This window comes from Siniperca chuatsi, linkage group LG10 (assembly GCF_020085105.1).
Source record: "Siniperca chuatsi isolate FFG_IHB_CAS linkage group LG10, ASM2008510v1, whole genome shotgun sequence".
NCBI classification, from domain to species: Eukaryota; Metazoa; Chordata; class Actinopteri; order Centrarchiformes; family Sinipercidae; genus Siniperca; species Siniperca chuatsi.
Genome location: NC_058051.1, coordinates 21,228,900 through 21,242,687, shown reverse-complemented (window position 1 = coordinate 21,242,687; position 13,788 = coordinate 21,228,900). Strand labels below are relative to the sequence as shown.

Here is a 13,788-nt window from a genome sequence, read left to right as displayed (position 1 = left end):
CAGCCTGAAGGAGGTACAGCATTATTCTGCATGGAGCTGGTCTGGTCTCCTCTCTACTGTCTGGGTTGCTGCCTGCATAGGCCTACACAGCTGACCATCCTCGTAAAAATAAGCTTGCTCCTGTCTGAGGACAATGCCGCAATCTTTAACAGGCCAAGTTTCCCTGCTGATTAACCTTAATCAATCACTTTTAGAACTGACCGTAATTTTAACATTTTCCCTTTCTGCTTTACTGGGCCAATGCTACAGCTGTCTTGCTCCATAGCTTGCCTTGGATAGACAGCCTCTGATTGAAGAAGAAGGGGCGGCCTGTCTGATCTCCCTCCTCTTGGTCTCTACTACCATTTCTACCTTGTGTTCTTATTTTAGCGCACACCTGCCACCGCTTTCTCATTGCTGAAACAGATGTTTCATTAACTTATTTTTATCCCTCATCCTCTCATTATACTTGCATCCGATATGAGTTAATGTAATTGGCACACGTATTAGCTTTTGTGGGATTTTATCCTTGACCAGTAAAATTCCCTCCCTAGAGAGTCTAATTTGAATTTCTCTCCTGTGTGTACTTAGGCCAGTTCTTCAGGTCACCAGAATCAACCATCTATCCAGGGCCTGCCTTCTTCTAGCACAGCAGTCCACACACCACTGCAGTACCTCCAGCCTGGACACAGCTACCCTGCTGCTCCATATGCTGGCCAACACAGTGCTGCAACACCAGCTCCAGCCAGTCTGTGTTCAGTCAACATCCAGCATACAGTCAGTGTTGCTAGCTACACACCTCCAAGTGTGCAACAGACCCAAACTGCAGCAGGTATTCCAGCATCAGCTGTGCCACAACATGTTGCACAGAGCTACCAAGCACCAGGCCATCAACAGCAGCAGGCAACAGCAGCAAGCTCTTTGAATTTTCCTTTGAAAGTCCAACAGACTTGTCAGAACCGTGCGGCCCCAACTCAACAACAGGCTCACTCTGCATCAGGATATCCTACTCCAGTTCACCAACAGATTGCTGCAGCAGCAAACACCCTGCCAGCACAGCAGTCAGCACAAAGCTACCCTCTTGCATCTGTAGCCCCAACTATGGCAACCATGGCCCAGTGTCATCCTGCACAAGCTCCCAGCGCACTGCAACAGGTCCAAGGTGCAGTCAAACTTCCAAGTCAGCAGCCTGGTCAGAGCTCCTCTACACCAGCACTTTACAGCCAACAGATACCTGTTCAGCAAGAGCACCAGCAGCCCTTACTGCAAAACACTCAGTCCAATATACAACTAATACAACATGCTGGGCAGGCTTATATTCAGCCTCAACTCCAGCATAGCCAAGAAACTCAGCATACTATACATCAACAAATGGCACAAAAGCCTACCCACCATTCTCAAAGTCTTGAGTCTCCTGGTCAGCAACAAGTACACACCCCAACTCTACAGAAGCACAGTCAGAAAACCATGCACATAGCAGTTCCACAACAGAGCCAGGATGTGTCCCAGTCTACAGTCCAACAGGTCCAGACCCCAGCTTCTCAGCCTCATCCTACAGCAACCACAGTTGTGCAAGTTGCAGCCACACACCAGAGTTACCATGCTGCAGGTCTACCTGATGCTGCCTCTCAGAGCTATGCACATTCTGCCATCAATGCGCTGCAGCAACAGACTGCTCCAGCTCAGAGCCAGTACCTGCCCTCACAGTCTACTGCTGCTCCACAGAGCTATGGAGGAGCTAACCAGGTAGTGACTCATCAGAGCCTTCAAGCCTCTTCCCAGCATAGCCAGGCTGCACATCTCACCCAACAGGTGAGTGTACAGCGTTGATGATCACTATACAGTACATTGCAGCTAGGTAGCATACATAGTGCCCCAGTTCTGAATTTTATGTTTGTTTCCCTCCTCTGACCTCACCCTATTTTCATTTTTCATCAGTTTCAACCCTATCTTTGCATCGCTGCTTTCCTGAATCAGGTAGAACGCCTTTGTCTCAACACACTTTGTCACTGTGGAACTCAATGTGGGAGGGACAGAAAATAATGCATTTGAACATGTTGGTTATGGCAGTGCTGTTATTAGTTTTGGAGCTACTCATATTATTGTGCCTGGTTTTGATTTGGTGCAGCTGAATTGGAAGCAGCTGTGTTGGTGGTGGACAGTAGGTGAATGAAAAAATGAACAGCCCAATAAACAAGAGTTTCCTCGGACAACAGCCAGCAGGGAGATAATGGAAACAGTAATGAAAACAATAACACTGGTTTTAGCCACTGCATCCGCCAGCCCTCCCAGGCTTGCTCTGTGTCTTTCGAACACAGTGCTCCAGTGTGTGCAGCAGATTCAGACTGATTCCAGACTTAGTGACAGGATGGAAAATTGTGAGCTATTCTGATCTGGGTCAATAGCAGGAAATGCAGATTTCCAAACTGAGAGATGACACTGGAATCCCTGCCATTATTGAACTTCCTCCCTCTTTTTCTCCCTCTTCTTCATTTTCTTCTGTAGAATATCCCTGCTGGTCAGAGCATTTCAAAGCTTGGACAAGATGGACAGGGCCATGGGCAGAATCTCAGCCAGTCAGCTTCTGGTGTGCCAGTCCAGGCACTTCCTCCTCAGCAGTCAATGGCTCAGGCTACTGTCCACCAACAACTCCAACCTCTGCAGATGTCAAACTCTCTACCACCAACACATCCATCCCAGGTATTGTCAGTCTTCTCATTGCTTTCACAAATATCTTACCCGGATGATACCGGTTAATTTTCTTATGTCTGAGTTATCAGATGTCTCAGCAGTTTTTTCTAGCTTGGATTATACAGACCAATAACAATATAGACTTGAAAGAAAAGTTATCTTGATGCATCATCCTCCTATGTTTGAACTTTGTTCTCTAGATTATTTGATGTCTCTTTTTCTTCCTCTTTTTCCCTTTCCCTTCCATTTCCTTCACAGTATCCCACAGTCCAGGTGATGACAACTGTGACTGACTGTGAATCCTCCTACCCTCACTCCTGCACTACCCCTCACCCTTCAACCTCCTCTTCTCTTAATTCCATCTTCCTTTCTCCTGGACAGACTCTCCCTGTGTCCTCCTCTGTCTCCCCCCTTTCTCCTCTGCACATTGAAAATGTGTTAGTTTCACCTATCCCAGTGTCCCTCGTACCTTCCCCCTCACCTGTGCTGGGTAAGGCGGGATCAACATCCCCGCAGCACCAGCTCACTGCTGCTCTGCAGCAGAGTATTAGATCTGAAGCTTCTCATTCACAACCTGCATTTATATCAGCACTAACTACCACCCATCCCATACACACACACCCTGCCCCATCCCAGAACACACACCCTCCCACAAATGGCAGCACTCAGCCTCTGATACAGGTAATTATGATGGCTGCAATGGAGTGCAGATGTTTACCAAGAACGTGTGAACTGGAACCTTTTTGTTTATGATACTTTGTCACATTGTTTCTACATCTTTGTTTGCATCACAAAAAAGCTGTATATTTAGAGTCACTGTGCTGTTGTTCTATGGCTGAAGGATAATGAATGTTTACGTGTCAAAGTAAGGTTAATTAAATAATACAGATGAAAAAATGTTTGTTGTTGATGCAAACTGTACTTCATAGATGAAAATGCTGTAGAATATTTTTGGAGGTATTATCAATAAACGCCATAACAGCCAAATGTTTAAATATCTCAAAATGTGTACAAAGGATTTAGAGCCTTTCAAGATAACCTCATTGTGAATAATAATAATAATTATTATTATTATTATAATAATTTGTCTTTTATAGCAGGTTCCCCAGCAGGCCAAGGTCAACCATTCTGAGCTTGTCCCCTCTGCTCAGCTCACCCAACCTGCAGTCTTCTCCTCACCTGTGCAGAATGGGTCAGACCTGGGCACAGCCACCACTGCTGCCCAGCTGGACAACAGGAACCCATGCCAGCTGCCCCCGCAGGCCCAGTCCCAGAGTCAGGTTCAGAGCCAGGTTCCTGTGATGCAGCCCTCTGACTCTCAAAGAGCATCATCTGGGTCTGGCAGTTCCACTCTGACTCAGCAGAAACAGCTCACTACTCTCACAGGAACTGCAGGTCAGGGTCCAGCAGAGACCAACACAGAGGTATGCACACATGACTCACTCCCACACTTATTAGTTCTCACTGCTTATTTCTTCCTCTGCCCACCTTGATTTGCAAAGATACCAGTGCACTCACATGTAATATCACTGTACTTCCTCTCAAGTCACTGTCTGACATGTTACTCTTTTATTCATTCTCTCTGGTTGTTTGTTTCTTTATTTTTTCTGTCTGTAGGATCAAGCCGCAGAGAAACACACTGGAGGACAGAGCTATGACAGGTACTATCTTATTTCCCCTCAGCCATCTTTGCAGGTGACAAGCCAGTGATTGTAGTTCTAAGAAACGCATTTCGGATGAGTCATCTCAGTCAGCTCTCAGGTGCCGTCAAATGGACATTAATCCCTAGAGCAACATTCTGCTTGATAAGCAGTGACATAAATGTTGACACAATGCATTTGGTCTTAAACAGTTTTCCTTCCTCTGTCAGTTGTGTTGTTTTGTTTTGGACCTAGTTGACAGCCGTCTATGCTAACTTTCTCTGGCAGTGTTTTGACCAAAGGACAGCTTTCCAGCTAGACACAAACATGTCTGTAAAACAAGAGTGCAGTCTGATGAACACTCTGATGGCATCTGTTGGTCTTTCAGATCATTGTGACCAGCAGCAGCTAAGACTCGTTTTAATTTCAGAAAGTTCAGTTGTACCTTCATAATAGATAGCAGATAGCTAATCCCCCACAAATCTATATCCCCTTTAAGGTCATGTGGAGTTTAGCGTCACCCATGGCTGATATATCAGTTTTGCCAAATTCTGCAGGCATTCCAGAGCAGCAATAAATGTTTCCTTAACTTTTTCACTAAGCTCTGTATCGAGGAGGGGAGGTAAAGACCATTAGCCTGTTTCCATTTCCAGTACATTTCTTTCTGTTGCACCCAGAAGATTGTGTTACGTTAGAAAGAGTTGTCTCAAATTTCACTTAGATAATTCCCTTTTATTTATCACATGCCTTGTTTACTATTTCACCCTTTGTCAAGCCACCATTTTTATTTAGCCATAACAGTTTGAACGTGTTTGTGCATATTTGTTGCTTGTTAGTTTCTGTTAGGCACTGAGTACAACTGCAGGCACATTTTAATCTTGAAACCACAATAGCCCCCCTAAATGTAGTGTGTTCGGTATTCAGGTATTCATGAATATAACAATATTACACTGATGTACTTGCTTTTCCTCACCAAAATCAGTGTCAACTCTGATGCCACATCAGGGAAGGAGATGAGTGATGGATATGAGGGGACACATGGAGGTAAAGGCGAAGGAAAAGTCCGCAAACACCACCGCAGGTCCACACGCACTCGTTCTCGGCAAGAGAAGATCAACAGGCCAAAACTCAGTATGCTCAATGTGGGTACCCAAAATATATTCCAACAAGGAACATATTTCTTTAAGCCCATGTTCAAAAATAATGTAAAAGTAGACAAATATATTTATTGTATCTGCTTTTGTTGCAGGTGTGTAACACTGGCGATAAGATGGTAGAGTGTCAGTTGGAAACTCATAACCATAAAATGGTCACTTTCAAGTTTGACCTGGATGGAGATGCACCGGAAGAGATTGCTACATACATGGTATGTAGGTCACTGCTACTTCAATTGATGCAAAGGTTTTTGTAGCGTGCTGTAAGCTGTGCATTGTCTGAGATATTTTCTTATGGCTCAGAACTGAAACTCCCTGTGTTGCTGTTCTCAGCTGCAATGCAGCAAAAAATCTTTGTCTGTCTCTCTCTTGTTCCTTCTCTCTCATCCAATCCCAACCAATTCATATTGGGCTCATATTTATAGATAGATGAATATTTATAACTGCTCCACCAACTTATTATGTGTAAAATGGGTGGTCGAAGGCAAATACCTACTTGTGAAGCTTACTAAAGCAATATATCTAAATATGTTTTTATGATGTAAAATGCTTAGAAATATAAATACTTAATAAACTAACAAATGATGCAAAAGTAGTCCTTGGATTTTCGTATGCCTTACATTGAATATTTAACATTATAACATTTGCTTTATCTTGACAGCAAACTACATTAAGAGAATATATCTGGAATTTCAATAATTTTGTTTACTCTACAGTGTTTTTACCCCCTTTTACATGCTTGTATTTTAAGCTTGTTAAGCTAATAACTTTAATGTTCTGTTGCCCTTTTCGCTATTGTGACCCTCAGGTGGAGAATGATTTCATTCTGCCTTTAGAAAAAGAAGTGTTTATCGAGCAGCTGAAGGACATTGTCGACAAGGCTGAGGACATGCTGAGTGAAGACACTGAGGGTGAGAGGAACTCTGACCAGGGAGGGAGTCCCAAACAGAGTGAGGGAGCTGGCACACTGGGAACTGAGGTGAGAAAGTAACTGTTGATAGTTAATAGTTGAGATGGCGCAATCTGTCTACAAGTGGCTGTACCTCGGATACATCATCCTGAGAGCACTCTCGAGATGACTTTGCATGCAATGCTGCCAAGAAGCTGCCAAAAATACCATTCTTGCTGATGTGACATTTTGAGCTAACTGAATTTCTGAGGTTCAGCTCAGGGAAACCTTTTAAATGTCTTTTAAAGTGATGCATCAAAACTGTGTAGTAACCATTCCTTTTCTTTAGGGATTGAAGGCATCCACACCCAGCACCTCACAGCTGGTGTACCAGCAAAATGGTAAGACTCTGAGCCACCTGAAACTTAACTCAAACAAAATCAACTCAAACATTTCCGTTCTAGTTAAGCTCAGTTGCTTCCCTGTACATTTGTATTCTTAAGAGGCCTGTTATGGTGCAACATTGGAATGCAAATGATTTACTTTTAAATCTGTTTGTATTCTCCCATTCTTTGTTATTTTGCTTTTAAAGCGGTCAATCAGTACCTTTTTTTTAGATCTTCTTGAATTGATTTCATAGTAGATGTGGATTTTTTCTTTCTCTCTGTCCTTGACAGTCCTCCACACTGGCAAGCGCTGGTTTATCATCTGCCCTGTGGCTGAGACGCCCATGTTAGACAAAGAGAAGACTACATCTCACACCTCTACAGCCCAGGGTATGCTGCACACTCAGAAATACATATCATTCATGCTTCCTTCATGTCTACAGGTTTACTACTTACTAAGCAAAATTACTTAATACAAGGATTTGCTTTCTCTGCCAGGAGTGTATTGTCTATGAAATAAACTGAATAGTTTGTGTCTTACTTGCTGCAGTTGATATAGTGAAGACGCTGCGCATGTATTTGTGTGTGTGTGTGTGTGGTTCATCTGTTGGGGTCAGTTATATAAGAGTGCTTCTGCAGTAGTTCTAGGCAGAAATGAAGGGCAGGATTTATACTCCAGCTGAGAGAGCCTGATGGGGGAAGACAAGCAATGAACTCACAGGACCCCAGCTCCTCTTCTTCATGGTCTTGGCTGTTTAACTCCAAATCTGTTCTTCTCCTAATAAACCTTTTTATTTCTCCAGAACCTGAAAAGTCTGCCTCATCATCAGTCAGGCCCAACAGCAACACAACTGCAGTGACTACCCCATTCGCATCTTTATCCTCCCAAAGTCCATCCTCCTCCTCTCTGCCCCCTGCAGCTCAGACCTCAGTGCAACCACAAGACCAAAACACTGACAAAGCCCGGATCCAGCAGCCTCAGCCCTGTCTAACTAAACATGCCCTTGCTGCTGCTGGTGTCAGCCATCATAGCTCCCTTCCCGTGGAAGAGCCTTGCATCTCTGCTGTCTCTATGGTAACAGACATGCCATGCTGCGCTATTGTGCCACCTGTGTCTCTGGATGTGAATTCTGTTGATAAAGGAGCTTCTGGTGGTTTGGCCTCCTCTCAAACTAATCAGAAGGTCAGTCCTACTGGAGAACTACCCCCTCACCTGACCTCCCATCAGTCGGTGGTCCTGCAGCAACCCTATGCCACGCCCATGCAGCCTGGTACAGTCACCTCCCAGCCTCAGAGTCCAGCACATCAGAACTCCCAGTCTTCAAGCCACCAGCAGCCAGTGAGCGGGGGGCCAGGAGAGTCGGACAGTGAGGGACCACGCAGGGTGGAGTTTGTTGACCGCACCATCAAGACTTTGGATGAGAAGCTGAGAAACCTGTTGTATCAGGAGCATGCCCCCTCCCAGCCCTCCAGCACTGCATCTGACCCCCACGTCTCCAGTACAGAGGGAGTCAGCTCACCTCCAGTCTCAGACGGCCAGAGCACCGAGGGAGCACTTACAAAGAAGAAAGGGGAGCCACTGGTAAAATACACTGTGTGTGAGTGAGTGAATGAGTGAGAGAGAGAAATCTGAACATTCAGACATTGGTTAGGAGCTAAGTTAATAGCAGCATAATTGAATTGTTTCCCTGCACTGTGTTATTGATTTGACTATTGGCTGTAAAGAGCAAGACTAATACTGTCTTTAGAAATAGGGAAGGGTAACAAAATTACTGCTGACAACATGATAATTTATCATGATCTCTCTGTGGCAGCTTCAGTTTATATGTGTGTTTCTTTGTGTGCATGAATGCTACCAAAAGCAAATCAGGGTCTGACTCATTCAGTAAAAACTGAGATCAGGAGAGGATAATGGCTAACCCTTACCACACTGATTTAGCATACCGTTATCTAGTGTTTTATCTTGTCACTATTCAAATGATTGCAACCTCCCACACGCATACCCTTCTCTTTTTCTCTGTTAGCCTCAGATTCCTGAGCGCACAGATAGTGTGGGTGCACTAAGTGACTCTGCAGTGGCAGGTAGGTAACATTATTTATGTAATGTCCGTATCACATTATTACAAATGATAGTTTGAGAATCATGTGTTGTCTTCTTCCTGGTCCTTTAGCCACTAACAGGGTTTTAAACAGAAGAGATATGACCACCAGCTCAAGTTCATATAGCGCCAAAAGCCGTTTTCAAGTAAGAACCCACTTTCAAAGTCTGAGCAAATCTGCTCAATATAAATGTAATTTGACCAAGTTGAATTATATTACAGGCCATGACTTAATGCCATTGTTTGTCCTGGGTTGCTGATGTTTATTGACCCTTATTTTGTTATGAACGTGGGCTTCTCTTCCTTCCAGATCATTCCCACTCCACCAGATGTAATTTTTCGTTTAGAGAAAAGCAAGACGAGCTGCAGCACCCACAGTTCTCCAGCTCCCTCTAGTGGTTCTGGAGGGTCTCACAGCCAGACCCAGGGCCCAGGCAGGAAAGAGAAGGGCGGTGTGGCTGTGGATAGGTCCTCTGTGACAGCTGCAGCTGATAATGAGAATGCAGGAACATCCAAACCCCACAGTAGTAACCGTTACTCTGCCCCACCGAACTTCTACCACGCCTCCCCCACTTCCAGCCCTGATGTCACCCCACGCCATATCCCCCGGGCCCAGACCATCGACACTCCGACCCATCACCACTACCACCACTCCTCTCACCTCTGCTCTGACTCAGCAGATGAGGACAGCAGCAGCATAGCTCTTCCTCCAGCCCACCCTGCTCCCCCAGCTCATGCCCTGTCTGAGCACAGTGGAAGCGACCTCATGAAGAGGGCAGTAGCCTTCCTGCGGCGCTCTGGTCGGAGTAAAAGTGAGCAAAGCTCTGATTCACCAAGCCGACAGCCCGTGGCAATGAATGGTCATGCTCCCTCGCCTTCTGCAGGACACTCATCCTACATCAGCAGTGACAATGACTCCGAGTTTGAGGATGCAGATATGAGGAAAGAACTACAGAAATTGAGAGAAAAGTAAAGTAACATACGCACATATGCACTCAGCCACAGCTACACAAACGTGTTGTGTAGGAGTTTTTTTATTTTCATGAAACATTATTCACTTGAATCTAAACTGTGCACATTATGTTACAGTACTTGTTTTTTACTGACTTCATTTAAAAAAGAGAAGATGTGATTGTTCATATTTCCCACAGTAGTGAGTGCTTGCGAAATTGTTTTAATTTATTGTAGATGCCACACATTCAAGTTCATCAGCAACAGTAGTAGCCATGACTTGGTTGTGTGTTTTTCTGTGCTAGTAGCAGAGAAATCCAAACGTAATGGTTTGTAATGGTATGAAAAAAATTACTTGTATCCTGCTGAAATAGCCAATTATCAACAAGCAGACAGGCCATGCTAAAATCATGGCGTTAATAATGAAATTTATGTCTTATTTAACTTTCATAACATGATACACCCAAATACACTATGAAACTCATGACTGCAGTTTTTGGCTGCCAGATGCAAATGTTTGACATTACTGTGATCTCATCAAAAGCTTCAGTGTTGTTGTGTGTTTTTATTTATTTTTTGCTATTGCCTTCTCTCAGTATTTTCAGTGACATTAATGATCATGTAGAAGCCCATAAAATGATCAGATGCCACTAAGTTGAAGTTTGTCGAGTTGACACTTGTTTCTGTAAGACATGGAGAGGTTTTTGAATGACTCAGTAATCCTGCACACACAGTAGAAGAGGATGTCCCTTGACACAGGTATCAAGTTTGCAAGCCCTAATGACAGGAGTTTACTCTCCAAGTAGTCCAATAAAGCCTCTGAGGGAATGCTTGAAAAAAAGACGAGGACATTGACTAGCAGCCTGTCAAAAATATTTTAAGTTAATTTCTGTCTCTTCTCTCCCTGTACCTTCTCACTAGACACATGAAGGAGATCTCTGAGCTACAGGCATTCCAGAAGAGTGAGATTGAGAGTCTGTACAAGGAGCTGGGCAAAACACTACCCCCCAATGTTGGTCTACTTCACGCAGCACCCCCAAGTGGCCGCAGACGCAGGGCCAGCAAACACAAGCTGAAGGCTGGAAAACTGCTCAATCCGATGGTGCAGCAGCTCAAAAACAATCTTAACACCTCCGCAGAGAGGAAAGGTGTGTGGGTGGGGAGGGTGGAGGGTGGGGTGATAAGTGGCTTGTGATGATTTGTGTGTATGGGAGAGCATTTTCAGTCTGAAGTACACAAGTGGAAAACACAGGAATGGCGTCAGGTACAGTAAACCGTAGGAGTGAGTGATTCACTCTGACTCACACTTTTTTCTTTTTTTGTGTTCCTTTTTTTGTTTTTTGCACCAAGGTGAGAGTGCTGCCAGTTCATCTGGCTCCCTGGCCAAAAGTACAGTTCTGTCAGATGGCTCTGCCCACTGCAGTGGCAGTTCCAGCAAGCCCAGCACAGCCCCAGAGCAGGTCCACACCCAGCAACCATGTTCCTTGAAGGGCTCTTTCTCCTCAGACAACATCTATGCAGGGCTACACGGTGATGGAATGGCCAACCTAGCAGGCCCTGGCCAAGGTACACATTATAGGTTCATGTGCATGCTGATGTGTGTGTGGATGGGACATGCTATATACAAAACAGCCACTAGGGCTAAGGTAAATGCTTAACAGTGTTAATGTTGTCCATACTGTCCATGGACAACATTTTGCAAGTAGAAGGATCAAGAGTCTCACCCTGAAGGATTACAGACACAAACAGGATCACCTAATTTTAACTGAACAACTGTTAACTTCATACTGTATGTAGAACCACTTAAAATACTACATATTTAACATTAAAACCATGTGTTAAGTAAATTTACAAATGTGTATGTTTATCAGATGGCTAGCATCTGTCAGATTGACAGAAGTGGCACTTTTGTGATATACATCAATATGGGCATTGTGTCCTGGTATGACACCATCTGTGTCGCAAGTAATACGAATGCACCAATGTGGAATTTCTGAGCTGATAATGATAGTTAATATTCAGTTCATGCTAAGAACTTGATGTAAAAATGACACGTACACTGGTGCTAAAAATAAAACATAAAATACAGGAATACATGGAAAGTGATTCACATTTAATCTACTACAATCAGTAGCATAGAGGATAATGATTTGATAATAAATAGTACTTAATAAATATTTCTCATTGTTTTCTCAGTAGCCATTACAACCAAATTATTAACCAAGCCATGTATTAGTCTACTGTAAGTTAGACAAATGCACAGAAATAGAGACATTTTAAGGCTAAAAGGTTGGTCACTGTACTCTTGGCTATTATAAAACCCACGAGCTGTGTCTCCATTCTAACAGACAATAACACCTGCTGACAACTGACAGATAATAAATACTTTTTGTAGTTTGCTGACAGTATTTTGGAGTTAGCAATGAGAAGGGAAAGACTTTTTAGTGACCACAGTATCCACCCTCGTAAAATGTCATTGTACCTCTTAAATTCTTCCGCAGGACACTGGTTTTGTGCTTGAAGCTGTTGCAGTTTTCCATAGTTTTTAGTTTGAAATGTTTTAATATACTGTAGTTCAACTTACATTAAAATAGAACTCAACAGCTTTGTGCAGTTGATGAATGTAGATGTCTGTCTAAAATCTTTTTTGTTAGATCTAAGCCTCAGTCAAAGTCTATCCCAAGGACACAACCACAATACCCTTCCCAGCTCCCTTAATAAGACTCTGTATTATCACTTGTAATTATTGGCTGAAATTTCCCATTAATTACCAGATAATATAGTGGGATCCTGCACTCCTTCTTACTATCCTTTGCTGGTGCTTTTGATGGTGGGGATTTCTCATCCCAGTCTCTGTGCACTTTTACAAAGTGTTTCTCTTGTTTCTTCTCTTCTTCCCTCTTATATTCATTTTTACAGGCTGGACGGTTTACCACCAAACGTCAGAGAGAGTCACCTATAAATCTAGTAGCAAACCACGCACTAGATTCCTCAGTGGACCTGTGTCTCTGTCCATCTGTTTGTATTTGTTCTTTTCTATTTCCCCACACTCATTTACATCTTCTCTTTATTTAACCTGCCTCTCTCTTCAACCAACTTTTTTTAATTTATATGTAATATAATGGATCCTTCTCACCTGTCATACATCACCCATTTTCTATTCCTACCCTCCCTAAATGACCTCAAACCTTGTGTTCTGTATGATTTTATTTTTCTGACCGCCAGAGGATATCCATCACATGCACATGCGATGTTGGTATTCAAAACTCATATCTACAAAGACAACTGAATCTAGCTGACATAGGCACACGTCACTAGAATAAAAGGCTTGTACAGCCAGGATGTGTTTCCTTTTCATCTTCAAGCAATCAATGAAGCAGGTCATATTTCTGTGTTGCTTGTGTTTTACCTTATGACTTTGCTGAAAGTTCCTTCACCTGTTACTGCTGTTAGACACTGCAGATGGTGCAGAAGTGTTTGTGGCACTTAAAGGTAGGTAATGGCATGATCGGTTCCCAGTCTTGTTTGTCACATCCTGGAAAGAGCTCATGACTTCCGTTCATAAAATCTGTGCAGTCTTGGTGCTTGAAGTTCTGTTTCAGCTTTTATTTAAAATCTTGGGACCAAGGGATTTGAAACGGCTGTTAGAACTCTGGGTTTTGCCTTTGCTAAGCGTCTGTTGTCCAAGAGTCATAAGTATTTACACTTGACTCCTGATGGGACAGGAGTAAATATGTGACCTGTTACTCCCTCCAAATACCCTCCTTATATAAATCAGGCTTTTAGTTTGATAGTATCTTTTTATTGCAAGTAATTTTATTGCTATCAGCATGATAAATTCATCCTGCACCTCTGTTATCGCCATTTTGTGAATTTGATTAAAGACACTACATGTAGAATTTGAATTTTTCTGACTTTGGTGCTCCCCAGTGGTAGTATTGAGAAAGACACTGGCAGACAGCAATCTACGCATGTTTAACAGAGTTGCAAATTCACTGA

General features: G+C 43.4%; 1 protein-coding gene across 17 annotated transcripts in view; it reads left to right on the top strand.

Moving 5' to 3' along the window:
- Positions 1-13,788, top strand: part of LOC122883387 (serine/threonine-protein kinase WNK2-like) — a 45,106-nt gene that overhangs the window by 25,991 nt on the left and 5,327 nt on the right. For 8 of the 17 annotated variants that reach the window (XM_044211978.1, XM_044211987.1, XM_044211977.1 and 5 more), the window contains 18 exons: positions 571-1,791; positions 1,918-1,956; positions 2,485-2,679; positions 2,929-3,351; positions 3,768-4,094; positions 4,288-4,331; positions 5,293-5,452; positions 5,560-5,676; positions 6,273-6,443; positions 6,703-6,754; positions 7,031-7,129; positions 7,543-8,321; positions 8,764-8,821; positions 8,911-8,984; positions 9,149-9,807; positions 10,711-10,937; positions 11,140-11,355; positions 12,709-12,807. In XM_044211978.1, the coding sequence (XP_044067913.1) occupies positions 571-1,791; positions 1,918-1,956; positions 2,485-2,679; positions 2,929-3,351; positions 3,768-4,094; positions 4,288-4,331; positions 5,293-5,452; positions 5,560-5,676; positions 6,273-6,443; positions 6,703-6,754; positions 7,031-7,129; positions 7,543-8,321; positions 8,764-8,821; positions 8,911-8,984; positions 9,149-9,807; positions 10,711-10,937; positions 11,140-11,355; positions 12,709-12,807 (4,960 nt within the window). The remainder of the gene's footprint in view (positions 1-570; positions 1,792-1,917; positions 1,957-2,484; positions 2,680-2,928; positions 3,352-3,767; positions 4,095-4,287; positions 4,332-5,292; positions 5,453-5,559; positions 5,677-6,272; positions 6,444-6,702; positions 6,755-7,030; positions 7,130-7,542; positions 8,322-8,763; positions 8,822-8,910; positions 8,985-9,148; positions 9,808-10,710; positions 10,938-11,139; positions 11,356-12,708; positions 12,808-13,788) is intronic. The other 9 variants (XM_044211985.1, XM_044211986.1, XM_044211979.1 and 6 more) reach the window with 8 other exon arrangements.